This window comes from Trachinotus anak, unplaced genomic scaffold (genome assembly GCF_046630095.1).
Source record: "Trachinotus anak isolate AG129_WGS33_773 ecotype Australia unplaced genomic scaffold, CSIRO_AGI_Tana_v1 ptg000005l, whole genome shotgun sequence".
Classification (NCBI taxonomy): Eukaryota; Metazoa; Chordata; class Actinopteri; order Carangiformes; family Carangidae; genus Trachinotus; species Trachinotus anak.
The window spans coordinates 19,472,382-19,499,588 of NW_027273856.1; the positions used below are offsets into that span (position 1 = coordinate 19,472,382).

A 27,207-nucleotide genomic window follows, 5' to 3' on the forward strand; every position below is an offset into this window, starting at 1 on the left:
TTTATTGTCTACCAACCAACCTCTACAACATTTATTCATTTCATATCAACCCTTTGTAATTATATATCATAAATAAATAACAGTGTTGTAGGGCTAAACACAGCAAATAATAATAATATACATTCATTTATATAAATTAAGTAATCTTATTATATATATCCAAGAAGACTATACAGTACATGTGAAAATGAAACAAAGAATGTTTACATTAAAACAATTTAACTATTTATCAGTGTAATATACACTAAAGAACAAACTTCCAGCTGTGTCACTGGAATACGTGGCTTTTGGAAATTCACTTCATTCAAGATCCAAGTCACACGTTATTCAAATCTTCCATAGTTCTGGAGCTGATGCTTTGTTTCCTGTGGGAGACATGAATATCAGTAACATGTAACATTAATAGCACTGATGTGACTTTACGTAAGCATTTCCACTTTCTTACTGCATTGTAGAGAAATATTTAGCTTTTTACCGCAGTGGTGCAGCTGACCATGTTGGCATTGACAACAGAAACATTTAGACATTTAATAAGAGAAAGTATTGACAACATTTGTCATAACATTACTTTGTTAGCCTTAAAGTAGAAATCCTCATGATTAACATTTTACATCTTTATTTGATGACATCTTGGTAAGTGATAATCTGTTTTGTATTGTAAATTGGCCACAGGGAAAAGTTTAGTCTTTAGTGTTGCATTTACATGAAGTTAGGACGCTAACAAGAATCACACGAAAAAAAATGAATTGTCAGAACTAAAGCAGCATGGGCCGAGATATCCTGACGTTTAGTCTCTGTTTTGGGTCATGCTCCAAAAATGCTGGATCCTACATTCCCATAATGCAACTCGCTCCACCTTCTGAGCTACAGAAGTTTTTACAGGCTGAGTGTAACTCCTTGTGATGAGTGCACTGAAATCAATGTGTAAAATCAGTAGTGTTTCATTTCAAAGGTTACATTTTTTTTTTTCAGGTGAAAATCTGTGATTTCTTCTCACCGTAGCTCCTCCAGGCAGAGTTTATTCCTGAGCCGTACGTCTTCACTGATGGGATAGAGGAGTAGGATCATTAACCCTGTAACAATGAAGGCCACTGGGGCAGCGCCAATCAGCAGCTTCAGGGTGTACACTACAGGAGCAGGCTGCTTGCAGGCACCGGTGTCATACCCTGCGAACCTACACACACGCACAAACACACAAACATGGAGAGATCCCATTTAAACCCAGATTACAGGAAATCGACATCCAGCCTGACGCTGCAACACTGCAAATGAGCAAATTCGACACCCTTCACATGATGAATTATGCAGCAGGTCTAAGTTTAATGCATTTTCGCAGGGTATCATGACACACTAAGTGCAGACACAGAGCATGATGCAGTGTGTAAGTTAATGGTGCACGCGTGATCGTAATGCAGACTTACTCCAGACACAGGGTGGACACTCCCAGGGAGATGCCAGCAGCAAACTTGGTGAAGAAGACGTAGAATGAGTAGAAGATGGCTTCATGGCCTTTTGAGTAGGGGTTAGCCAGTCTGAAGTCATCCACCACATCTGGCAGCATAGACCTGGATTGCACACACGCACATGCAGAACTGAATGATTCTGTGCCATTTGTTTTGTTTTGATATTGTGTTTTTTTTCCAGGATTTTGTGAGCATGTGTCCATTGTCTTAAATACTCAGCCTCACTCTAGAACATGGTAACATTTTTGAGCTGATGTGTGCCTAAGACCTCCCTCAGGCTCATACTTTAATCATCTTACACAACCAGTCAAGATGCGTGCAGCTGATGATGTGAGGCCTACTTATAGCGCTCTGATAAACTGGTGGGCTAAAATTACAGAGCTAATAACACGATTATATGATGAGCAGCGGGCAATACCACTGGTCTCGCCACACAGACTGGATAAACAATCGGCCCCTTCCAAAATAAATATGCTCCTGTGGGAGGCCCCTGTAATTTGGGGTTTTAGGGAGGGGGCAAGAGATGAGTGAGGAGCCGAGTCAGCCATAGAAACGATTGGAAAACAAATGTAGAGAAGAATATATACCTTTGGCATTGTGTTAGATCTCCGATGGTATAGAAGATTTAAAGTAGGTATATATGCTGCCTCTAATTCTTAAAAATGACATCACTTGCATGACCGTGACACGGCCTGGCCGAGTGGACGGAGCCGTCTGGGCACCAAGTCGCCACTAACAGCATGTTGGTGCACTATTGTGGTTCGAATAATGACGTTTGGCATCAAATCAAAGGGGACTAACATGAGCAGAGCAGCAGAGCCGCAGCACAGACAAACATATAGAGGGACTGAATTTACATAAACATTGTCAGAGGCTATACATGTGTGTGTTGTGAATTGTAACATGTATTTCACTGTAACACTGTATTTCTTTCAATCCTTTGTAGTCGTTGAGGGGGGTTCCTTAAACTTACACTGGCAGGGAGACGCCCTAAACGTCCATTACAAGGTTGGGACAGACAGACTTTGACTTACATTTAAGTACCACTGGTTAATATAGAGTCTTCATTCTGCCTAGTAAGCCTTTTTTTTTTGGTCTGTTTTGTTTTTGTACTGCGATACCAGCACCAAGGGAAAAACAGAATAAACTTTCTTTTCATCTGATCTCGTAATTTATGTTTTCACATTGGAGGCTGTGTGTGGCCCCCAACTTATTTAAAACATATTCATAATGAAGGCAGCAGAGTGTTGGTATTTTCAAAAGCAAACTCAAGACCTAACTTTTTAGTCTGGATTTTAATTGCATTTTATTTATTTTTATTTTTTTATTTGTCTTTTATTTTGATATTTACCCAACATTCTGGCAAGTCATTTTATGCAATGTTTATTTTCTGGGCTATTTTCCTTTTATTACCCTACTTTTTATTTACGCTATTTTTACTTTTTATTTATGGTTTCACTCACTTGCAGTAATGTTCTCTATTTTATCATTTTATTATTATATCTTTATTACTTGGTCTTAACTTTTATTTGGCTTTTCATACCCTACCTTTTATCTCTGGTTTTACTGGTTTTCCTGTCTTCAGTGTTTCTTCAAAGCAAATTTATGAGGTTCATAATAGCGGCTCCTCAGTTCCTGTTATTATTGTCCTATTTTTATTGTTTTTATTTATAACTTAGTCACTTATGGTTCTCTGTGTTGATAGGGGTGTGAGAATGGTGGTGGGAGGTGGGGAGTGGGGTGTTTTTATTGCTTTTATTCTGTAAAGCATTTTATGTTACATTGTATAAAAAGTGCTGTACAAATAAAGTCTGATTGATTGATGAGTGATCTGGCTGAGTGTCGATCCACGTGAGCGCAGTATCACCCAATATGCTCTGAAGTGTGGAGTCTTACCACGGCAGCAGGAGCGAAGCGGCCACGCTGAGTCCAGAGGAGACAGCCACAACATAGGCCACCACCACGTTGGGGATGAACACCAGCATTAAGGTGAAGGGCATGATCCACTGGATAGAAAGAAGTTAAAATGCATCATTGTCTCAATATTCTTTCATTGTATCTCGTGCATATAGAGAACAAAAATGTTTTCTAGAGGTTTTGAGTGTGACAAATGTGTTTCTGTGTAATACACTTCCAAGTCTGTCCACAAGATGGCACAAACATGAAAGCATCATAGTTTTAAAAGCTACCCTGGCGAACCAAAATAAAAACTGTGTACTCACTGTGATACCACAAAAAGCTGCCGTCTTTTTCCCAAACCTCTGCAGAAACCATTGCCACAGTGGGATGCTTATCACTGCAGAAACCTGGGTAAACATCCACAAGAAGATTAAAGCGTGACACATGTTGGAGGAAAATGGTTTTGAGTATGATTCAGTGTAGTCTGAAATAATAAAAGACTGGTAATGAGTTCAAATAAAGGTCAAACAGGGTGATGGGGGGGGGGGGTGTAACAAAAATGCTGCCAAAATTTCAAAAAAGAATCCATGAATTCTATTAATTTTGTGTTGTTAAGTACAATATCACACCAGTATACTTATTTCACAGATCTCTGAATGCTTGTGAGGTGAATCAGTGCTAAAAGCTGCACTCACCAGGATGGTCAGCACAATATTCTGGAAGTGATCCCTCAGGTCGGCGGCGTAAGTGCAGAAGAGGACAAAGTTGCTCTGTACCAGCTGCAGAAATCAGAGATCAAACATTCAGATATTCAGTCCAGCCTTGTCTACTCAGCACTGTCGCTGGGCACTCGGCTTGCTGTGCTGTGTGTTAAATGAGGTGACTGGAGAAGCTGCTGACGGTGTTTTGCAGTGATTTATTCCCACTCCAGAGCTCACATGGATGACAACTGACACCTCCTCTGAGATGTGAGGGGCAAAAATATACAGAAATAGATCCGACGCAAAAGTTTTGAACAGTCTAAACCTGAGGTGTCAAACTTGTAACATCTGTCTACAAGTGACAGACAAACAGAAAGAACATGTGGGGCTGGTATCACTCTCAGGAGTCCTGAGACTTTAAAACCATGAGCTTTCAGTAAGTGCTCTTCTGCATTGATCAAATCAACATTGAGCGCCAGCGGTTCTCCCGCATCGTCAGGATCCAGGACTGGCTCCATTTACTGCAACGTGGAGTGTCATGTCTGAGAAGTGCTGCCTAGATAAATTTGCATTTACCTGAATGGCAACCGTGATGAAGAGGAATGCAGCGGTTAGAGTGAGGTATGGCCCGTGTCTCATCACCAGGATGAAGCCCCTATAGAAGGGGATCTGCTTCTCTGTCCTCGGGGTGTACGGGTCTGAAATGGTTACATGTGGAATAGGAATATGAGCGTGCAGCATATCAAATAACATGCAGTAAGAGAGAGGCAATGGAGTTGCTCACTGGCAATCCTGGAACTGCCCCTGCATTGCAGTGGATGCTGTTTGTCCCACTGAGAGCTGCCATTTATAGTGTAATAAAGATCAGAGAATGGCAGATTTCCAAAAGGTATTTGAATGATACTCTCAATGTGGAGGAAAAGTACAAAAGATGCAAGGACGCTTTTATATGCTTTAATCACTGCAGAAAACTAAAGTGTTAATGCACATACATACACCATGATTCATGATAGTGATGAGTGCCCTTTTGTCACATTATACCTGGGCAAAATCCATAATACATGTGCAGTACAGGGTCAATATCTCTTCAAATTGTGTTTGTCTGCTTGCAAGAAAGCCATCACACAGAAATGGTTGTGGGTGTACCCTCCAACTAAGACATACATGGACTGCAAATGTCAAAGAAATCAAGTGTATGGAGGAACTGACCTTTATCTTAAAGGTCCCATATTTTACACTTTCCCTGTTTTAATTTTTTTTGTTGTTGTTGATATCAATAAGGAGATATATTTGTGGTTTTAAGAACCATAAACCATCTCAATGTAGTTCTACATCTCCTCTCTCAGGCTTCTCTCTGGAGCTCTAGTAACAGCAGGTTGATGAGCCCATCAGATGAGAGGCTCCGAGCCTCTCTTCTGACTTCACACACACAAAAAGTCTCACCATCTCTTTCTTTGACTCCCAGGAACATCACCAGCGTGCAGATGAGAAACACTCCTCCAATAACGCCAGCAGCTATCATGTACACCTCCTTCTGCAAAGAGAGAGAACAAACACATAAGCCACATCAATCCATCTCTTCTTACCGAGGCGGCACAATCTATTCTGAGCCTTTCCTCAATCTTTAATTCATTATGTTCTCAAATGCCTAAAAAATTTAAGGCCTCCATTTGAACTTGCTATACATCAGTTCTGGAAACAAATTGCCGCAGTAGGTGTCAGTTTTTATTTGGTGGTTGAATTAATTTTGTCTTCTCAGTTTCTACCTATTTTAACACTCGTCGGCGTAACATTTATTGGCTCCGACTGTCTTTTCTTGTTTTTCCACATCAGTTTAAAGTGCAAACTCCCATACACATCACGTACACCGTGCAAATACAAGTATAAACAGGAAGAAACCTCAAGTAGATCTGTATCCCAAAATACAGCCTTAACCATTTAATGCCGTACCCTGACAGGAACTGCTCTGCTTTAAACAGCCTCTGTTTGTTTGCTATTTTTCCATGTGGCTCAGCGCAGTGGTTCATTATTATTTATGCACATCAAACACTCCCTGTTTCTGAGGCCAGACTCAGACGGTGTGCCACCCTCACCAGCAACCGCAGAGGAATTTAGCGGGTGGCTGCAGAGGGTTTGCCTTGGTGAGTGGGTTGCCCTGTCAGGGTTCACCCAAAATCCATTGGAAAAGAACCCATTTGAAGCCCAAATAGCAGCGGCGCAACCAAAATCCTACATGGGACAGTTTGGACTCTAGCTTGTTTCATCTTCACAAACAGTCACCTTAGAGATTCACAGCAGCAGTCGTGTTTATTCACAGCTCTGCAAACTGAGTTGTGGACGTGTGGATGTGAATGTGTCCTATCATGGTCCCTTCCCTCCTACTTTAAGTTAAGCTGCAGTCACCTTGAAGTAAAGGACTAATATTTCCAACATAATGAATCTGGGGTGCCTTCAAATGCTCTGGGTGAGATATAAATAGGCCTAATGACTTACAGACTGGGGACCCCTCAATGCAATGGGGCCACAGTTTGGAGCCTGATGTGAGGGAGGAACCCCCTTTGTGGTCGCGAGTGGGGAGCTAACTCAGGATGTCGGGTTCAGATATCAAACAGTGGCGTCTCCTTTCAATCCCGTGGGTTGTATGGGTTAAAACACGAGACCACTTTGAATGTCAGAGCCTGTAGACATTCTGTAGTACGGGCTCACTTTCGGACAATCCTCCTTTTCATTCAGATATTTAGCAAAAGTAAACCGCCTTGAGTACACACCGCAGATCCAAGTTAGGCGAGAACGCTGATGACAGTCCAAGTTATTTTCAAACCAACTCTGTGGCCTACTTTGAGCACACCTGGGCTCCTGGCTTGGCAACGTGACACTTACAGAGTGTGACAGGTAGTCCTGGGAGCGCACCAGGCTCTTGACGATCTCTGCCCCGCTGCTGTTGCCAAGGTAACCGGCAGAGATGTTGTGAGTTGGGCAGTGCTTCAGAGTGTGAGCGCTGGCCACAATCTGGCCCTGGATGGCAGCTCCCACAAGTGTCCCCAGCACCTCCATGGTCATTCCTGTCATCATATAATTGATGGTTTAATTATCAGCTCCGAAGCAAATCACACAATTTTAAACTGAACAGATGCAAAAATTTCAAATGGCAAAGATTCATAAGCATTGCAGGCATTAGGCCATATTAAAAGAGCTTACGGTAGGCAGTGGCTGAGTCTCGTTCCTTCTGGTCTGTACTCAGGAACATGGTGAGAGCAGAATAAGGCACGTGGAAGCACTAATATGGAGCAGAAAAACAGAGGCATTGTTCAGGTAAAACCGAAATAAATACAAGTCTGACACAGTAGCAGTCAAACAGCTGCAGGACTCACTCGAGGTGGGAAAAGGTCATCTGGATTTTGAGGTTTTGTTTTGTTTTTGTTTTCACCAACATTCATGTCCCCAGAGGGTGAATGACGGTGCCACCATGAGCTTCACATTTGTCACTCTGAATGAAATGTCTCAATGATCTTTGAATAGAACAGAATAGTTCTGGATGAATTGTAATCACTTTGGTGGTTTCCCTTCACTTTTCCTCTAACACCGTCTTCAAGTCAAAATCTCTATTTGTCAAGTATTTTGTTTATGATTAAATATTGATAAAAATGTCAGCATACCATCATGTTAGACTGCGATGGTGGACATGGTAAATGTCAAGCTAAATATCAGCATGTTAGCATGCAAGGTGTTAGCATTTAGCCCATAGCACTGCCGTGCCTAAATACAGCTTTGTTAGCATTTCGCCTTTGACTCACAATCAGATGGGAACACCCCAGATATCTTTAGATGTTTTTTATCTACATTTTGCCGCGCAAGATTTACAGTACGCCGTATATATATCAAAAGCAATCTCTGCAGTTTCCACGTTGGCGAACCTCAGCTCTGTTTTCTCCTTCCTCACCACCTCTCCCAGAGAATAGGCGAGCAAACCAAGTCCTGCTTCACTTTGTAATTTACACAAGGGCTCAGTCAGCACTGCGGCCAAACGAGCATGCACAGCCACGATGAAAATAAACGCGGCCGTGGAAGGCTTTTTTTTTTTTTCAGCCACTGCTCCTATACAGCATGTCATTTATGGGGCCTTCAGTGGATGCAAACATTTATAGAAATGAGCATGCATAACTGGCCAGTGCAGATGGAAGTGAGAACTGATTCATTTAATTGAAACCCATTATTAGCTGACTGCATAAACAGATGATATGTTGCTCTCTAACCTCTGTTTACAGACTGCGACCCTCTGAATGATAACAGCTGGCCTTTCCCAGCAAGCTTCACACAAACACATATCCAGAGACAATGAAGGGAGGCTAAAAGTGGTAACCAGCATTTACCCAGCAAGAGGTTCCTGGCAGGATTGACCATATACTTATCAAGTAGTTAGAATGACATGCCATTACAGCTCACCACAGTGTGGCTGCAGCGGTCTACACGCTCTGTAGCACATGTTATATGGGTTACCCCAGAGCAGAGCAGAGCAGAGAAGGGGGAGAGAGATGAATGGTCTGGAGCATAATAACAAAAGGAAACCTAAATAACTACATTTCCCCTTTGAGGTGAGGTATCTAAGAGCTCTGGGCTCTAATAGGCTGCTCGTCTGACAAATCAAAGCGTAAATCCCACCAGGGGCTGTCAGAGGCTGGCATGAGATGAGTGTAATCATCCTCACTTTAAAGTTTGATTATTCATAGCGTTTGCTGCATTTTATCTATACGTTATGTAATGTGTCATCCCTAAACTGAGCCGCATCAATCAGAGCTTTAATCTCCTGTTTCCCACTGGATGTCTCTCTTCTACTTCATGTGAGGTCCTGGTGAGCTATCTGACGCATCAAACATCAATTTGGATTTCTTACAGATCAAATATGCAGGGATTCTGAAAGAGCATGCCATGCACACTTACAGTGATGAGGGTTTGGTAGAGGCAGTAGAAACCTAGGTACCAGATGAACCTGCCGCCGATGAAAGGAGGAACAAACCAGAGGAAGAAGTAGGAGACCACCAGAAACGGAGAGCAACCCACCATCCTGCAGAACACAAAGGTGTGTCAGGGCAGACTCACAGGATAAACACCACAATCAAAACTTGTGAAATTGGTGAAAAAGGAATGAATTTTCCAAAACATTTTTCTCATCCCGAAAAAACGATGTAAAAATGACAATTATCTGAATTACACTTATGGCTCTTAGCTATATGAAAGCAGCCACCGTCACCATTTTAAGCTGTCAGAATAGCGATGACAGTGGTTGCGTTACGTAATAATCAAAGCAGCGTTAAAATCAGGCCATATTTCTGGCAGATTACAGTGAGACTAAGCTGACTGCTCAATGATTATGTTGTTGTAAGTATGATAGGAATCTGGCCTGGGCAGGATAGGCGAGCAGGGAAATACCACAATATTCCAAACCCACACATATCATTGAAACACACGCACACGCACACGCACACAGACACACACACACACACACACACACACACACACACACACACACACACACACACACACACACACACACATACATAAATATGCAGCATACACTCAAGCAAATGCAGCATGAAGCAATTCTGCTGTGCTGTGTTTTTTCCAGAACTTGGAGCGATACAGTGTGTGGGCTATGTATAATTCATAAGTAAACAACTGGTATATGTCATTATGGTTAAAGTGAACAGCTGTGTGTTTCAGACTGAAGAGAAAAAGGGCAGATTATGTATGATCTACAATATGACACATCTGCAAGCACCAATATATCATCCACCCTCTTCTTCCATTCCTTTAAAGAGCAAATGAAGTTTGTTTGTCGTGTGGTCTAGAGCCTGGAACAGCTGTAACACCAGCACATCTACAGGTGAAAAAAAAGGCACTGATGGAATTTAGGTGACTGTGAAAAAAACCTGCGGTTGCTCTGACCTCTGACCTGCTCTCCACTGTGAATTATAAAGAGAGAAAGTGGGAGAAAGAGGTAGAGAGAGGCCAGTTACGGTCATTTCCAGCATCGTCCAGCCCGCCCACCTCACTCTCCTCCTGATTGTTTGCTTAAACAAAGGCGGCTGACAACGCTGGTGCTGCAGTATTGACCGCTTGGTCATGGGAGCAATGAAAGGGCCACGGGGCCAGGGTGAATGGGACAGTTAGAATGTTCCTGCAAGATGACTGTGTTCGGGGAGAGGCGACAGAGGCACACACACACTCGCATACACTCTCATACTTTCTCACGCACCACAGTCGCATGAATGCACATCCACACCTGTCCCAATAATTTGCACAGTCTTAATTAAGGCAGAGCATGCTGATAGGAGGCTGGCACTTACAGTTCTCTCCTCACTGACTTGTTCAGGACACTTACAGCATGTTAATTAGATGATGTGCAGTGGGACAGGGGGGATTTAAAAGAGGTCTGGGAGGTGTGAGAGTGTGCTTAGTAGTGTTCATATACCCTGGCGGAGTTAAGTCACTGAGATACTCGTAGCTACTTTACTACGGTATTTCCATTTTATGCTACTTTATACTTCTAATCCATTACAGTTCAGAGCCAAATATTGTACTGTTTTACTCCACTACATTAAAATGAAAGCCTTGGTTACTACTTCCCAAATTAAAAGCGCAAGAGCTACAATCAAAGCAATAAAACCAGAGATATTGTTTTTTTATATTCCACATATTTTTCTTCTTTGTCAAAATCTGGCACCTATGTTACCCACAATACCACTGCCTCTGGAGCCACAAAATGCTTTATTAAACTTTTTTCACATGTACGCAGTAGTACTCCCCAAGACCTATAAACAAACTTTGATGTCTTTAGGATTTTACATTTAAAAAACATAGCATAAACTCATGAAATACAATCTATTATTTAATGTAGTTGAAGATTAAAACAGTGGTTCCCAACCTTTTTGGCTCCCGACCCCTTACAAAAGAGCAGTGTCTAAGTGGGGCCCCTGTTTATAGGTTTCAGATGTCTATGAGTTGTTCGCAGGGCCACCAAAGAGTGATTTTTCCCTCCAAACCCCTCAGATGGTTATCATTTAAAGAACTGCTCCATAACCAAAGGCGTAAAATGATCTAAAATTAAAAAAAAGCTAATATTCCCAAAAAATTTTCAAAGAATGAAAACAGATTTGTGAAGCACAACTTTTTTCTTTCTTTCTTTCTTTCTTTCTTTCTTTAATCATCTTTTTATGATTAATGATTTTATTTTGTGAACCTTTGGAGGGGGGCTGTCCTCTAGGTTAAGAACCACTTATTTAAATTAAGTGTATAAACTAGTTAAAGGTGGCTCCATCTGGATCAGCTACAACAGTACAACGCTACTTATGCATTGATGTCTTCATTAATAATATAATAATGTAACGTACTGTATAACGATCAGTCACGGGGGCCAAGAATACTTCTTTACTTTCACTTAAGTAGGTTTTCACTGTGAGTACAGGGTTTTACATGTAATGGAGTATTTTTTCTTTGATGCACTGGTACTCTAACTTAAATAAAGAAAGACCTCTACCACCACTGACATACTCTCGCTGTCATTTTGTCTTTCACTAACGGAGAAAAACTATGTTCTCAAGGTTCTGCTTGCCACTGGGATGGTGCATCACTACAATCACAAAATAATAAACATTGCAGCACCCAAGGGGGCATGTTGGGCCAAATGACTCCATCCTAAAGAACTAGCAAAGATACTAATCACTTTATGTCTCGCTGTGGATGTGACAGACGGAAAAAGCACTTCCTGCTGGATGGGCAGAGGGGACTTTCCAGAGGGGTAAAAACTAAGGGAGTGGCTGGCACGCTCATCACAAACACTGATGAACACACATTTAAAATACCCACATATACCACACAAAGCAAGAACACACACACACACACACACACACACACCTACGGCTTCCCGGGGGTAATCAAAGCTGATTTAACAGCCATCAGCATCTGTCTGCTACTGAGCGTGGCTGGCTGGCCGCAGTGGACTTGGTCCCCCTCCAGCACTGTCAGCTTGTGTGTAATCTATGGTTTATAATGCAGTAGGCATTAGATACTGGCTGTGTAATTACAGTAAATGTCACGCTAGTGTGTTCAAAAGACATATACTGCACACACACACACACACAGCCGATTATAAAATCATCTTTGAATACAGTGATTATGAAAATGGTGGTAAAAGCTTCATATAATCCGCAATTATAGTCACAAAGTAAGCTGCACTCACTCTTAAAGGCCATGAGATACTGGGTTCATCTTTTAAACAAAGAAGAAGAAAGTTGGATGATGCCCAAAACTCAGATGAGGTGTTTCATAAAGGTAATAAAATGTCACAGAGCAGGCTGCTGTCTACTGTGCACTGTAGCAGAAAATTTATGAGAGAATGCCGATGAGCTTCCTCGGCTACAGAATTGTTGTCTGGCATCAAAAGGCAAAAAAACGCCCCACGCCCTTGCAGCTTACAGTATGTATAGCTCATGAGAGGGAGCGGCGGGAACAGCGTAATTAAAACACAGTGACTGTTTATGCAGCCCAATCCTCAGGTGAGAGGCGCAGGCCTGAGAATAATTTCAAGTCATTCGAAACTGGAGCACATAGCTTGTTTTTGTTGAGATTTCACACAAACATTAGCATCACGTTGCGGCCATAATTAAGTCTGAGAGAGTGGGAGCAAGCCAAAACATGTTTCATAATCTGTCGACAAATTACAGTCCTTTATGCAAGTTTAGCTGTATGCAAACAGCAGCGCTTTGCCATTTCTTCACTAAGGAGAGGAGGAACATTTTGCCCAAGGTTATTAACTTAGAAAAAGAAAGAAATACACAAGCAGTGGGTCCTTACATACATTGGGAGTAGAGCTGAGCAACACCCCAACATGCCACCTGCATTCTGAATTTTGTAATTGCTTAAATGTCATCCGTTCCTTATAGGCTGCTTTAAGTTCTCATAACTTCCTTTTGTGTAAATGACCTGACAGCAATAATAGTCTTTTCATTGTATTATTAATATTCATTTGCACTCAGATGTTTTGAATCTGATTTTGTCAGTACTACTTAGCTTCACTTTCGAGCCAACCCAATCCTAGATGTAGAAATACAAGACCAACAAGTAAAGGAGTGAGAAATGATGGAGAAATACAGGAGTTTCCTGTCTGAGCAGCGAGCTCACCAGGGCATGAGTCTGCCAATCTTTGTCCATCTGCTCTTTGTAATGAAGAACCCAACAACAGGGTCAGTCACTGCACCCCAGGCTTTACCAATGAACAGCACCATGGAGGCCTGGAAGGCGGTGATCTGCAGAGCAGAGCAGGGACAGATTGGAGTTAAAAACATTTGCAGGCAACAAAATACCCACTTATCCATACATAGGAGCCACACACACTCTGTTCTTGTTCTCTTTGTCCACAAAAACATTACCTGAGCGACATCAAGCAGGTAGATTTGCAGGAAGAAGGCTGTGGCACTGGCAGCCACCTCCTTGGGCGCGCCACCAATGGCAAAACACAGCTTACTGCATAACGACAATTTGTGGCTCAAGTCGGTCTGTGAAAAGAAAAGAGGTGACAAGGGAGGGAGAAAAAAAATTAATAAGATAATGGTGTCCTTGCAGGTCAGGCTGGTAATGAGCAAATTAACTTTTCTGTACAATAAGGTCATTGCTTCCAAAACTGTTATGCATGCACATGGATTAACCTTACATTCAAGGCTAAGGCCAATAGACGTAATGTAAAAGAATATATTCAGATCATAGTCAATATGCATTATTATTTTTCATACGACTCACAAGTATAAATAAAGAATGCGTCATTTTGCTTGCCCATAACTGAGGATGATTCAGCTTTGACATGATAAACTTTAGGTTTCTGTTGCATAATCAATAATGAAGAACACACATGTAACAGACCACTAGACTAAGTGTAAATAAATGTGGTATTTTACACTGAAATCTCTAAAAATCCAACCAACTAAACCGACTTCCTTTTTTTCATTTCAGCTTTGTTCCGTGAAAGTGTTTTATGTTTTCGCTATTTTAGCAGAGACCGAGCAGATTCCTGCTCACGCTTACAGTAAAAACCTCCTCCCAGACAATTAGGTGTGTCACTTTGAAATAAATTGGGCCCTGAGAACAGACTCATGACTCACAAATAGTGAATCCTGTAGTCATTCATAGTCTGAAACCTTTCAAATTCTATTTCAGGTGCTCTAAAAATAACATTCTTTCTTCATGTCGCAGCAGCTCACCGATCCAGAGGAATGTAAAGAAAAACACAGTAGTTACTCAAGTGCTATGTCACACTTTATCTGCTATGAGGTGTATGGAAGATGTGTACAAGGTGATACATCTGTTTTGTCATGAATTCCACTCCCTAAAAAACAGATAGCCTCCAACTACAAGCTGTAAGTGTGTGTGTCTGTGCGTGTGTGTGTGTGTGTGTGTGTTTAAATCAGAGCATCAGAAGGAGAACCCCTGTCGGCTGTTTGCATTGTGGTCTTTCTGTGCAGACACTGAGGCACATGGAGGAGCCTGAGAAACCCACCGAGTCATCACAGCTCCGTTTCCCCTCACTGTGCTCTGCTAAAACCATCAGGCACGTGACTTTGTGTGTGTGTGTTTTTGTGTACGCGCAAGTGTGTGTGGCGAGAAGGGCAAGCTTTCATCTTCACACATGAATAAGACAAGACACCAGAGTCTGGGGAGCCCAGGATTCACGACTGTCTCCGAGGCTGTGCACACACATCAACCTTTTGCCTTTTCCCCCTTCTGTATAAACTTTGGTGTCAGACACACACACACACATACAGAAAACAGTGTCACTCCACATCCAGTGGCCCGGGCTTGGCCCACAGCTGCTCCCCTCAAAGCTTTATGAAAGAAGGAAATCACCAAAGTAACCACAGCCGCGACCGACACACTGTTATTACCCGGCTCACGTTTTCTCTTCCTCCTTTTTTCGCCCCATCAAAACATGGAGGGGTTCGAGAACGACAATTACCAGGAGGGAGGTGTGTAATTATTCAATCGCAAGACAAGCGGGTCAGAGGTAAGTAAAGGCTGCGCAGCGGTTCCGACTTCAAAACTCTCTCTTCTTCCACTCTCACTGCAATTACCCCTAATTGGAGAGAAAAATCAAAGTCTTTGGTGTCTGGAGAATGCTGCTTAACTGATGATGTGCAAAAATACTCTGTGCACCCAGCACTGCTCTCTCCCTCTCTCTTTCACTCTAAACACTCATTCTTTCCCTCCAAACTCTTACTCTCAATCTTTCATTACTGAGTTCTTATCATCAAAGAGGATAAACAGGATGTCCCGTCTACTTTTGTCTGGATGCACAGACAAAACCTCATACACACATCTCAACCTCATACACACATACTTATATAGAAACGCTGGCTCAGAGTAAAGGGAGCATCCTCAAAGTTCAGACTGTCAACAAATAAGGGACAAGGACAGATAAGACTAATCTCTGAAGTTAATGAATCCTTAACCGTTGAGGGGAAAACAATTTAAAATGCCTGAACTGCACTGCGAGTAATTTAAATCAGGATTGAGGATAATTCCACTGCAAAGAAAGGAGAGGGGAAAAAAACCTCCCAAAGCAGCTAAGCTATATTCTCCAAATAAAGTGCGTTCACTCAGTGTTTGCATGCTAAAGTTAAGCTGGTAAAGTGGATCCATAAAGCAGTTTAAATGTTGATTCAGTGAAGGATTTTCTGACAGTTCTGGGCATCAAGGTCATAATACAGATGCTGGTCACAGTGGTCAACACCAGAAGCTTTGTCCCATCAGTTCAGATTATTGATTATTAGGATGAAAGGAAAGGCTGATTATGCCCGTGATGGCAGCAAGCCATTAAACTCTGCGATGGACTGGTGGACAGAATTTATAGCCTGTCATTAGACATCATCAGAGAGACACAGTGATACTTTTGTGACGGATTGGGAGGTTCTTTGTGTGGAATTAAATGTGACAGTCTACTGACTATGGATCTATCACTTTGTCACATTCACATTCATCTATCCAAAAAAAAAAAAAAAGGAAAATCCTAAATTATTTAGTAAACTTTTACCATCAAATGTGAACATGCTGCATAAGTTTTATTAGTTTGAAGTTAGTTAGAAGTTAAGTTAGTTGAACTGTGTCTTAAATTTGTAAAGAAGCATGATTAGCATATTAGCAAAATTCACAGCGTGCATTGTTAAGTGGTTAAAACTCTTCTTTAAGTCCCTTCTTTAAAGACATAATAAATGACAGAAACTTGCTGTGTGTCTTTAATACATATTAAGTCATGGTTATTTCCTCTGATATTAATGAGAACAATGCTAACCATAATGAAAGTTAGTGTAAAAACTGAGTCTTTACACTAACTTTCATTCATTCATAAATTTTAAATTAACTTCCAGAAAGTCAGCAAACGGACATGTGACTTTATATGTGTTTCCATCCACTGGAAGTTGGGCACATTGAGATAAGCAGCTGCTAATGATGCTAATTCTCCAGGTGGCTGCTGTTAAACTACTGCAGAAGAAGAAGAGGGTCCAAAGAGGTGACGTAATTAAAAGAATACCAGTCAGATCTCAAATGAATGGAAATGATAATGTGTCATTTGTGTTGATTTCATGTGTTATTTTGAGGAAGGTCACAGTTACACTCTGATTTGGTGTTTTTTTCTGCCGTCGTGTTTGTTTTTTCCTGCTCAGCTAAACGTGATGATATTCCAGCTTTAAATTCCCAGCATTTTTCGTGTTGCTTTGTTTTTATCTGCAAACCGACTTCATGTGACAACAAAGCAAATCTGACTGTAAAAACTGACTCAGCTTAATATCTTAGCTTTATTGTGCCTGTTTTCTCAAGTTCAGTGGCTGTGAACTTAACTCAGTTAGTTTTCTATTACAATAGCTTATATTATTCAAGTTTAGCTCATTTAGCTCATTGACAGTGGCAGGGCAATTTATGTTTTACAGTGTTCACATCAGTCAAATTCCGCATTCTTCAGCACAGTCAACTCCAAAATTAAAATCTCAGGTGTCAAATCCATCTCCATAGAGTCAAAGTAAAACAAAAAAAACACTGCATACTAGATGAAGGTTGGGCAGAGATGAGACGGTTGATGAACTGGTTCGATCGTGTGATGCAATGCTGTTTCATTGGGTACCCTGAGCCACTGTAGCGACGCAGAAAGTGAGTGACTAAGTGCCATGGTACTTCATTACAACAGTTTCTGAAACACTGTCTGCATAATGTGGTTTCTGCCCTCCTGAAGGGACAATACGTCATGTAAAGGCTGGGCTCTCTGCATGTCGTCTGCCTTGATTTAACACATGCACAAGCATCAGTCTGAGGACACGGCAGATTCAAAGATATTCTCACACACGAGAGGCTCGCCTACACTTTACAGACTTATTACACACCGGTGGCATCATGGTGTAGCTTTCCTAATAAAAAAAACAAAACAAAAAAATGACAAGAATGTCGATTCAGCCTATCAGTGTTTGCAACACCATCCCTTCCTCCTGCCTATCCACTGTTTGCTTCCTGTTATGGCTGTGATGACTCCAACTCTAAAGTCCACTGCTATCGCTAACATCAGACAAAAAAGCCGTAATCAAGAAAGTCCTCCCGTCAATGGGAATAACCCCTCTCAAATCACAACAATCAACTTCCAGGCATTGACTCTACAATCTGAGGGATTGCAGTTCACAGGAAAACAATGCAGCTGATTAATCACAAACAGATAAGCGACTAAAGAGATCACACTTTCCACCCCCCCCCCCCCCCCCCCCACTCCCCCACCACCCCCCTCCATCCAATCATGTGAAGTCACTCACAGCCAAACTAAGCCACAAATGCACCAGGTCAGATTGAAAATCTCAGCTCAGTTAAGTATCTTACTATACAGCTGGTATCTGAACAAGGGTTACAGCCATGCGAGTTAAGCCAGTGCCATCACATATGATGACAACCTGTAGAACAATACAAAAGAAGCACACAAAAAAAAAAAAAAAAAAAAAAAAGATGATCTTACCTGCTGAGGAGTTTTGGGGAACAGCGGTTCAGTGGGCTTGATGAGCTTCCCCACAGAGGTCTGCACTCCCTTCTCTCCCTTGGTCATGGCTGAGAGACTGTGTGTGAGGCGACAGCCAAACTTCTGAGACTGCGTGTGTGGGAGACTGTTGAAGTGAGTGTGGCTGTGGCTTCTTGTATGAGCAACAGCGCGAGGAGCCTGCCACTGGGTGGTGTAGGTCAGAGGCTGAAACTGGATGTGGCTCTGACTCCGGGTGTGTGTGTGCTGCGCGTGAGCGACAGCTCCAGAGGCTGGGAGCTCCTCCTGCTCCTCTGTCACAACTCTGCCGCTTTCTGCCGCCATTCACATGCTCTTGTGCTCTAGAATGAGGCCAGGAGGGAAGGGAAAAGTCAGACAGATATATGCACACACATGCACTCAATAACAAGCATGTGCTGCAACATACAAGCACAAGAATGCAGGCACAGGTATGGGCACAGACAAAGACTTGCCCTTTTGAAAACACACATAAATGGGACCATGCACAAGAGTACAGATGAATGCAGATGCAGGAGAATGCAACAAGAAAGCTCTCTCAAAAACACACACACATACACACGCATGGACACACTGTACCTTTTCAAATATACAGCTCACTAAAAGTCATCTAGGATACCACCATCTGCTGTGTCAGACATGCCTGCACAGCTGGCTCTGGCTGAGAATGAGCAAACAGTTGCGCGAAATGCGACGATGTCCCGCGCAGGAGTGTGTTGCTGTCTGCGCTCATCTCACTATCACTGCAAGTGCATCCACCAGCCACCACTGTGCACACCTGACAGCAACATTAAAACACTAAACCGGAGGAAAAATATCATCTTACCCCGTGTGGATGGAGAGGCGGCCAGAGCTCTCAGGTGGCGCAGTCAGCCAGTCAATCAATCAGCCAGGCAGTCAGTCAGTCAGTCAGTTAGTTGTTTAGTTTGAGCAGCGGGGTGATCTGTCAGTCAGCCAGCCGGGCGGGATGAGAAGGAGACTGCGGAGGATGGAGATGGTCTGCGCGTCTCCACTCTCAGTTGCTGTCGGTCTGCGGTGACGGCGCTGCGCCCTGCAGCGGCCGTGACGGTACATGACACAACCGGGTTACATGTATGCATGCATGCGTGTGTGTGTGTGTGTGTTTGTGTGTGTGTGTGTGTGTGTGTCTGCATCTCTAAGAGGGTTACGGCAGGCAGATGGTTTGACACCAGCAACGTGTATTTGGATGGACAGCCACTGCAGTGAGGCCATGCAACAGAAACACATTGTTTATGATTTTCCCTTCATGTTTACACAGCGTTTGTTTTCATCTTATGAGATTATCCGCATTTTACATAAGATAAGATTCATATCAGAACTGTTTTTTTTCTAGACACAAAACCTTTAACGCATGGCGACAAACTTGTTTAGACAAAGTGAGCAACCCCGTGTTGGTTTGTTATTATTATCAGCGCATTCCCACACCGATCACATTCCCATGTGAAGCGCTGCGGTAAAGGAGGAATGTCTAAAATGCGGTTTGGTTTCATCTCAACTACCTGCTCGGTTCTGTGGAACAGGGAACAGGAAAGGTGTGTGGGTGTGACCTCAGCAAAGAGCATCCAGCACATCTCATACACATATTTCCCACACTACTTAATCCTCATCTTCCTCGTGTAATCATCACCACCGCCATTATGGTGTCAATCAAACTGCAAAGTCATCATCATCATCATCATCATCAGACAGTGTAATTTAAAATGGTGTATGTCTTTTGTATAATATTTCTGAATTTGACAACGGTTGGCGAGCTTGTTAACTTTGAGAACATTCTTCCCCTCTTCCATAAAACAAATACTGAGTGAAATTATGTAAAATTCAGAGAGTGAAACGCTCAGGGGAGTAAAGAGCGCAGGGCAGAGGAGGGAGCTGTTGTGACTGACTGTGGATCTGCTGTATCAGAGGTAACCTCACCAGCTGCAGAAATGTACCCACTGAACAGGCCTCCAGACTGCCCCTGCCACTTCTTTCAAACACAGCACCTCCAGTGTGTAATGAAGACTAACTATTTAAAAGTTTTTGATTTAAAAAAAAAAAAAAAATTAAGCCTGGCAGAAGACATTATAGACATTACACGTGATTCACAGGCTGAATGGTAGTCCTCATGATGAGTACACTGAATTTTGAGAGTAAAATCGGTGGCTTGCACCTTTTGTAGGTTTTTCATTTATTTCCTAAATTTTACAATTAAAATTATTATTTTGTTTAATTTAGAAACCCTCTTATTTGTAAAAAAAAAAAAAAAAAAAAAAAAGAGCTTTAGGCTATTTAGGCTAGGCCTTTTCTATGCATCTTTGTCAGGTTTGGGAATGAAATATAGTTTTACACACACTTTCAAGACCCTGAGCATTTTTTATAAGCTGCTCTTTCAGTGCAGGATGCGTACTGTCCACAGTAAGCCTCTCCTCAGAGCATGACAACAAACATGTCATGGAGACCTTAACTGCTGAACCCAGACCTCTCCATGAATTCCAGGCATGCAAACCCCTCTACCAAAACCACATTACTGACAATGAAAAAGGCACCGCGGCAGAAAAGTCAGGCATATGACCTGCATTAGAATGGGTATGTTTCCGATAATGCGTGAAGAGGAATGTGCAAAATGAAAGGTTTGCTGCTGCACAAGTAAAAGGGTCATTCTGAAAGGAAATGTGGGAGTTAAAGGGAAAGTAATTCCCTGCATGCTTAGCCTTATTAAATATGTAGCACAAAGGAAATGTGCTCTCTTTTACTCTTTAGCCAGACCCCCACTGGCTGTCAACCAAGTGATGCCCACAGCCTGCATGTTCAGGTAGAAATCCTCAAATGTGCAGCACGGCCTCAGAGAAAGGCGATTCATCAGAGGGGATTATGATATTCAAGACATTTCTGCTGCTGAGTTTCTTCCCCTGACCTTGACCATCCTGAGGCTGTCATCTCAGATACATACCCTCTCTTGTTCTGTACACACATCCCCTCCCTCCTTCCCATTGCTTTAAATATTGAAGATGGATAATGGTGTTCGCCTTCCTCCCGAGGCCGGGCAGAAAGCATGGGCACAGAGAAGGAAGCACACATTCGCGTAAAAGCACACGCATGTCTTTACACATGCCAAGGAACACAAGATTCAAGACCCAAGAGGATAAAAAAGACACAGCAGGAACTCAACTTAGTTTCATCCCATCTGCATTGTAAGTTTTACCCTTCTTATGTGTATAGTTTTACCCCTTTGTTAAATAACTGGCCACTATTATACACAATAACAGGTGTGGTTACACTTCGGACCATCAGAGACATGGTCTTCATACTCAGTGGTTTAGGAAGCACCACTGTGAAGACGTCATTCCTCCAATTCCGACTTGTCTGACATCTGTAGCCCCTCCCTGCCTCCTTGGTCTAAATCCCCATTAAATCAGTAATGACAGCACAGATGTTGCATTTCAACATGAAATAAGGTGCCGCCTGGTGTGATGAGATAATCACCACACCAGCAGTCTTCACACAACACCTGGGCAGCATTCATATGAATTTAAATTCTGAAAGCGATTTACTTCAGAATACCCAACTTCACGTGATTGTTTTATATCAAAAAGTAAATCATAGACATACAAAGAAGTTCGAGGAAGATTTTTTTATTGTACCTTGATATGTGATATTTCTTTAAATGGTGCAGTCAAATGAAACAATTTATTGTGCATTGTGAATTAAATCTCCCTGCGAAAACAAAGGCAAATGTTCACAAAATGACATAACAACTGACAGTCCTAAACAGTCAGGCCAACATAAATAACAAGCTGTCGTCTTTTTTCTTTTTATCATGATATTTTCCCAGAGAAAATACCTCATGTTCAATAAATATAATTGTAAACTGAGAGATACAAACTGAAATATCAGCTGCTTGTTTTTACTGTAAATAGTGCAGAAAAGTGGTGATCAGAGTTTGGGAAGACTTTAGAGAGTTGGTTGGTGGTGCTGGTGGTGTGTGTGTGTGTGATAGTGAGGGAAGGAAGGAGGGAGGGTTACATGTAATAGCTGAACAGATGGAAACACATGGTTGACCATCTGCACGGGCGACAGAACTGGTTTGCCTTGACAGTTTTTCTGCAGTTTGGGGGTTTGGGGAGATATGCTGGCAGGTAAACACTGTCCTCCAGAGGAAGAAGACAAAGTAAGCATTGACAACAGCACCTCGGCAGCACCTTTGTAACTAACACAAAATATCTTCATTAAAAAATCCCACACAGAGACTGTAGAGGGAAATAACAATCTTCAAATGCAGCACAAAGTGCAGAATAAATTAAGATTGTAAGTTACAGGGGGGCATCGAGGCTGCTATCAGGGGCATGGTGAGATGTCAGTGAGAGGGAAAGTGGCATGTTGTGTAAATAACAGGGCCCTATCGGTCAGGAGTGCCCAAACGGAGCCTGTGTGTTCAGGGGTCTCTGGACAATGACAGCGTTGGCCAAGTCCGCCTCTTCCAGGCTTAATTCTTTGTTGTTGAGCTCTCGGAAAGGAAGTGATGTCGTCAGGACGAAAGGTGGGCAGCTCCTCTGGCAGCGCGCCACAAAATCTTGAACATCAGTGATCCTAGTAAAGAAACAGAACCATATATATAAAAAATAGACAGACATATATAATATTCCCTACTGAACATGTCTGTTCCTTTTTCAGCGGCAAAGCGTTCCCGACCAAATACTCTACTCACTCTGAAGCACTATACTAGTATCATGATCTATTATTAATCACGACCTTGCGTACACAAGTGACCCTATGGCGGCCCTTCTCTTCACACACTGAGGCTAGCTGAAGGCTGGAGGGGTTCAGTCCTCTCTATCCTTTAGCTACTAACCCTGTTATATAAATGCTGCATCAGAGTTACGCAATCTCTCTCTGGGGATTTTATAGATCCACTCCATTGCTACATCTCAGATTATGTTTTCTGCGCCCCATGCAGTGTGGCAGGGGAAATAACATGCATCATGCCTTCAAACTCCAGCAGACTAGAACAAAGCATTACGTAATCCTCAAATACACCCCCCCACCACCATCTCCCGAGCTCGGGCAAACAAAAATCTTTTTTCATTCCTTGAACTACTTCTATCCTGCGACGCTTGAGATTATGGGATTTACGGACTGCAGAGCACGAGCAGAGAGTCTCTTTACTATGCAGATATTATCTGATGCGGTCAAGTTCACAGATTGACATGTGGGGAGAGATTTTGGTGTTGACATTCTGATGCTCACCGATGCGATAGGTTAAACCTCTGTACCAATCTCCTGCCGTCAGCCAACCAGATCTGCAGGGATGTAACAGGAAGGGCGTGGTCTAGTGTTACCATGGGGATAGGAGGAGATTCTCCATCCTCGTGCACAGACGGTGACCTGGCCACTACTCTGGGTGCAACACTGGGAATGGACAGGAATAAATCAAAGATTAAGAACCAGATAGAGTTACACTACATACAGCATATGAATTGTGTATTTTTTTTCTAATTTTGAGTATGTAGTAACTCTGTGTGGGCAGAGAAAATCTCACACAATTTTTTTGGACTCTCTGGACAATTTAGTATTCACACAGTGATGCTTGAAAATGTCGAGGCTCTCAGTTCATCAGTGTGACTGGCTGCATGGTCAGATTCTCTTGTGGGTGTATTGATACCTAGATTTAGAGGGACATCTAGTGGTACAAAACAGTATAGTATCTTGGAACTTGACAGACAAAACTTACTCATAATAATAATAATAATGATAATAATAATAATAATAATGGCAACTAAGTAAATTGTTGATTACTTATGATAATAATTATGTTTGTATGCTAAATGATTCGTTTTAAAGAAGGAAAGTCATTTATCAACATATTTAATACACTGAAATTCAGCTTTTTACTTGGTTACATTATCACCGCGATAATCTTTTACCTGCCAAGTCGGTATCCTCGGCCGCTGAAAGGGTGAAAGGCTTTCTTCTTGGGAACATAATTTTCCTCTGTCAGATCCTCCACGCTGATCTCCAGCTCCTCTTCTTCTGCTCTGCTCTCCCACTCGGCCGGAAGCTCCCTGGGATAGATTAAAGATCAGCCTTGTCTGGTCAGATCAATCAATATGACAAATGAGCTCTAATGAGCATTACGCTTTATCTATCTTATGTCGCCTGCTTGTGGTGCTAATGTCCCTTTGGGGACGGATAGGGTTTGACTGCAAGGTCGAACCAATGAATCAAAACAAAGACGGGTTCGGCTCTCTGGACATTGTATAGATACAGTATACACATTTTCATTTAATGCAAAGCTGCAGAGGGTTTGTTTGTGTTTCTGAAAAGAAAAAATGAACGACCATTTTGTGTTTGAGGGAAATATGAAAATTGGTCATCTGCCAACAAAACCTAACCCGGGGTTCCCACACCCACTTAAACATCAAATGCATGGACTTTTGAAGGACTTTCAAGGCCCGATTCTTTTAAATTCAAGGACCCAACAGGGTATAGTTTGAGATGTGGATCAAGGTTAATTACTGACACAACACTAAGAATTTTTATAATGAGAGGAGCTAGCAGGCTTTACAGAAGCTTACAGACTCTTAAAAAGACAAAGGCTTGAATGTCTCAACTGTGCTGTGTTACAGTGATGACTGATGATGTTACCTTCTCTCACACAGCACAGAAAGCAATATATTGTGCGAGCAGAGAGACAGAGACAATATGACTTGAAGAGAAAATATATAAATTCAAGCACTTTCAATGAACCATATCTGTTTGGATCAACACACATCATCCAACCTGGTGTTAGGACCATTCCCTGCTAGGGTTGAGCAGAAGTTTCAACAACAAGGAAGAAAGAGAGTGCACGTAAGCAGAGAGGGAGCATGCAAAGAGAACAGAAACTGAAACTCAGATTTATATGGTATTTATCTTCTGTACTTCTCTGTTCTTCTGTGGCTTCACAGTAATGTTTGTGGAACTAAAATCACTCTCTGTGGACCTGTAACAGCTGTCTCATATCAAAGGGTCAAACAAGTGTTTAACTTAGTCATTAAACCTACATCATATGAACAACAACTATATAACAGTGGTAAACTGTAATTAACAGGTTGATATTTAATAACATATGTTTTTTTTATTAACAATCAGTGAGTCACTGGTACAGTAGGTTACAGTAGCGAGCAATAGACACAAGTCGCATCTTCTCAATACATGAAGTCAGTGTCAGAATGGCACTGCTTAGTCATTACCAGCCAGGAAATAATAGGTGTTTTAACACTGGGCACTTGCACATTGCACTTAGACTTTTCAAGCTCAAAGCACAGGCCAGAAGGTGAGTTACTCAAAGCAAAAAATCTCAGCCCTTGTGAGGTAATTGTTGTATCACTGGTAATAATCAAAAACCCTTTCAGGCCTCAAGTTATTACCCTCAATTTGTACCTTAAGGTAGCAAAATTATACCCAATATGCCTTTTATTATACTTAGGATATTCCAGCAAGGCCAAATTCAACTCACCCCCTCTTGATTGCATCCAGGAAGTCTTGGTTCTCTGGTATGGAGTAGCTGCGAAACTCCTCATCGTTTACAGTAAAGCCATCCTTCCACAGCCTCACCACCATCTCCACCTGAAGTGAAGGCCACATAAATGAGCTCTAGTCGATGTGAGACACAACAACACCTGTGTGTGCTGACTGCCAAAGCTGGGTAACAGCTCTGGTGGCCATGCAATTGTCAATGAGTGAGTTAGTGTGCACATATACCTGGAATGTCATTGCAGATTGCTCTCCCTAACCTGAATATCCTAATTCTTAGATGATAAGGTCATGAATGTATTTATGCAAAGTTAATTACACAACTATGATGAGGACATGATGAGGATTTCCTTTGACAGCTCCAAAATGCACATTTGCACAGATGTGGCCCTGAGAATTTAGTGGGGTGAATTTGTTTCTGACCTTTGATGTCCCTGAGGCATTGTAACAGATCTTCTCCACCTCATCGAGGAGGTCTTCCACCGAGAAACTACGCCTCATTGGAGCCTCCTCTTCATTTTCTTCACTGACAACCCTTTAAGAAACACACCAGTGTGTAATTCAGTCATTATATGCCTTATTGGGTTTAGCCTGCAGACACAAGGTTTAACTTGTCCACTGTCTGATCTGCTTTTGTCAGGAGCAATCTTGATGCATAGGCTCTGGACTATGGCGATTTATGGAATCTTTTAAATAAAATGTTTTCGTTAAGTATAAAGAAACAGGAAAACAAAACGTGAAATGATTTTGCTGTGACTCACCAATTTTCATCTTTCTCACCCCCAACAGTGTCAATCTCTTTCATGACGTCCTGTGTTTCCCATCTAAGGAAAAGAACAACATATACAGCAACAGCAACATAGACAGTGGGCAAAGCACATGTCATGATGGGACTCGTTGGGGCTTTAACTGCGTCCTTGATGTATTTTGAAATAATATTTATTAGCTCAGCGGTTTATGGCGTGAAATCATTCCCTGGCATTCACGTGGCCACTGTCAAAAACAAACAAAAACGGATCAAGTCATTCTCTTAATCTATCGATAAACAACGAAGCAGCCTGTGGCGTTATCGTTAATTATGTAAGTGGGCGTCTGACAGAGCTAACGACACAGTACCTGTGTATAATACAACATGGGTTATATATACATAGACACGCAGTAGATGCTCATTAGCATGCCCGTATTAAGGTTAAGGTTAAAAACTGATTTACCAGTCCGTGTTTTGTCGGTTTATCCCGGGCTACACATCTGCAGCCATAAGTTTCAGCCAGCGGGTCTTCTGCTGAGCAATATGTGTGACGCAACAGTGTCGTAAATCGACTCCTGGTGTCGTAGTAATATTATACGGCTGAGCTCAGCACCTTCACTTCCAATTGAAACTGATGATACAGTATTAAATAACATGGGAAACACCTGACACACACAGAGGAGATTCTACAGTATCTATCCGTCTCTCTATTGTAAATCCTTTCAATCTGTGATGTCCTGATTAACAGCCTTTCGCCACAACAGCAATACCACACACACACACACACACACACAAACAAACAAGGCTACACATATT

The 27,207-nt window shown here is 42.1% G+C and overlaps 2 protein-coding genes across 2 annotated transcripts; both read right to left on the reverse strand.

The window, feature by feature from the left end:
- On the reverse strand, positions 1-19,195 carry mfsd2b (MFSD2 lysolipid transporter B, sphingolipid). The gene is made up of 15 exons (XM_071478754.1): positions 18,958-19,195; positions 18,096-18,454; positions 13,489-13,614; positions 13,241-13,365; positions 9,002-9,125; positions 7,262-7,340; positions 6,944-7,125; positions 5,507-5,597; positions 4,640-4,761; positions 4,058-4,141; positions 3,686-3,769; positions 3,360-3,469; positions 1,422-1,565; positions 998-1,174; positions 1-365 (listed from the first exon to the last, which is right to left on the reverse strand). Exons 2-15 carry the CDS (start codon positions 18,435-18,437, stop codon positions 317-319), a joined length of 1,839 nt encoding a protein of 612 aa, XP_071334855.1. The 5' UTR covers positions 18,438-18,454; positions 18,958-19,195; the 3' UTR covers positions 1-316.
- A 2,552-nt stretch (positions 19,196-21,747) lies between these two features.
- Positions 21,748-26,988, reverse strand: ubxn2a (UBX domain protein 2A). The gene is made up of 7 exons (XM_071478765.1): positions 26,855-26,988; positions 26,405-26,467; positions 26,067-26,178; positions 25,627-25,736; positions 24,053-24,190; positions 23,376-23,537; positions 21,748-22,718 (listed from the first exon to the last, which is right to left on the reverse strand). Exons 2-7 carry the CDS (start codon positions 26,446-26,448, stop codon positions 22,535-22,537), a joined length of 750 nt encoding a protein of 249 aa, XP_071334866.1. The 5' UTR covers positions 26,449-26,467; positions 26,855-26,988; the 3' UTR covers positions 21,748-22,534.
- Between the last annotated feature and the right edge of the window lie 219 nt (positions 26,989-27,207).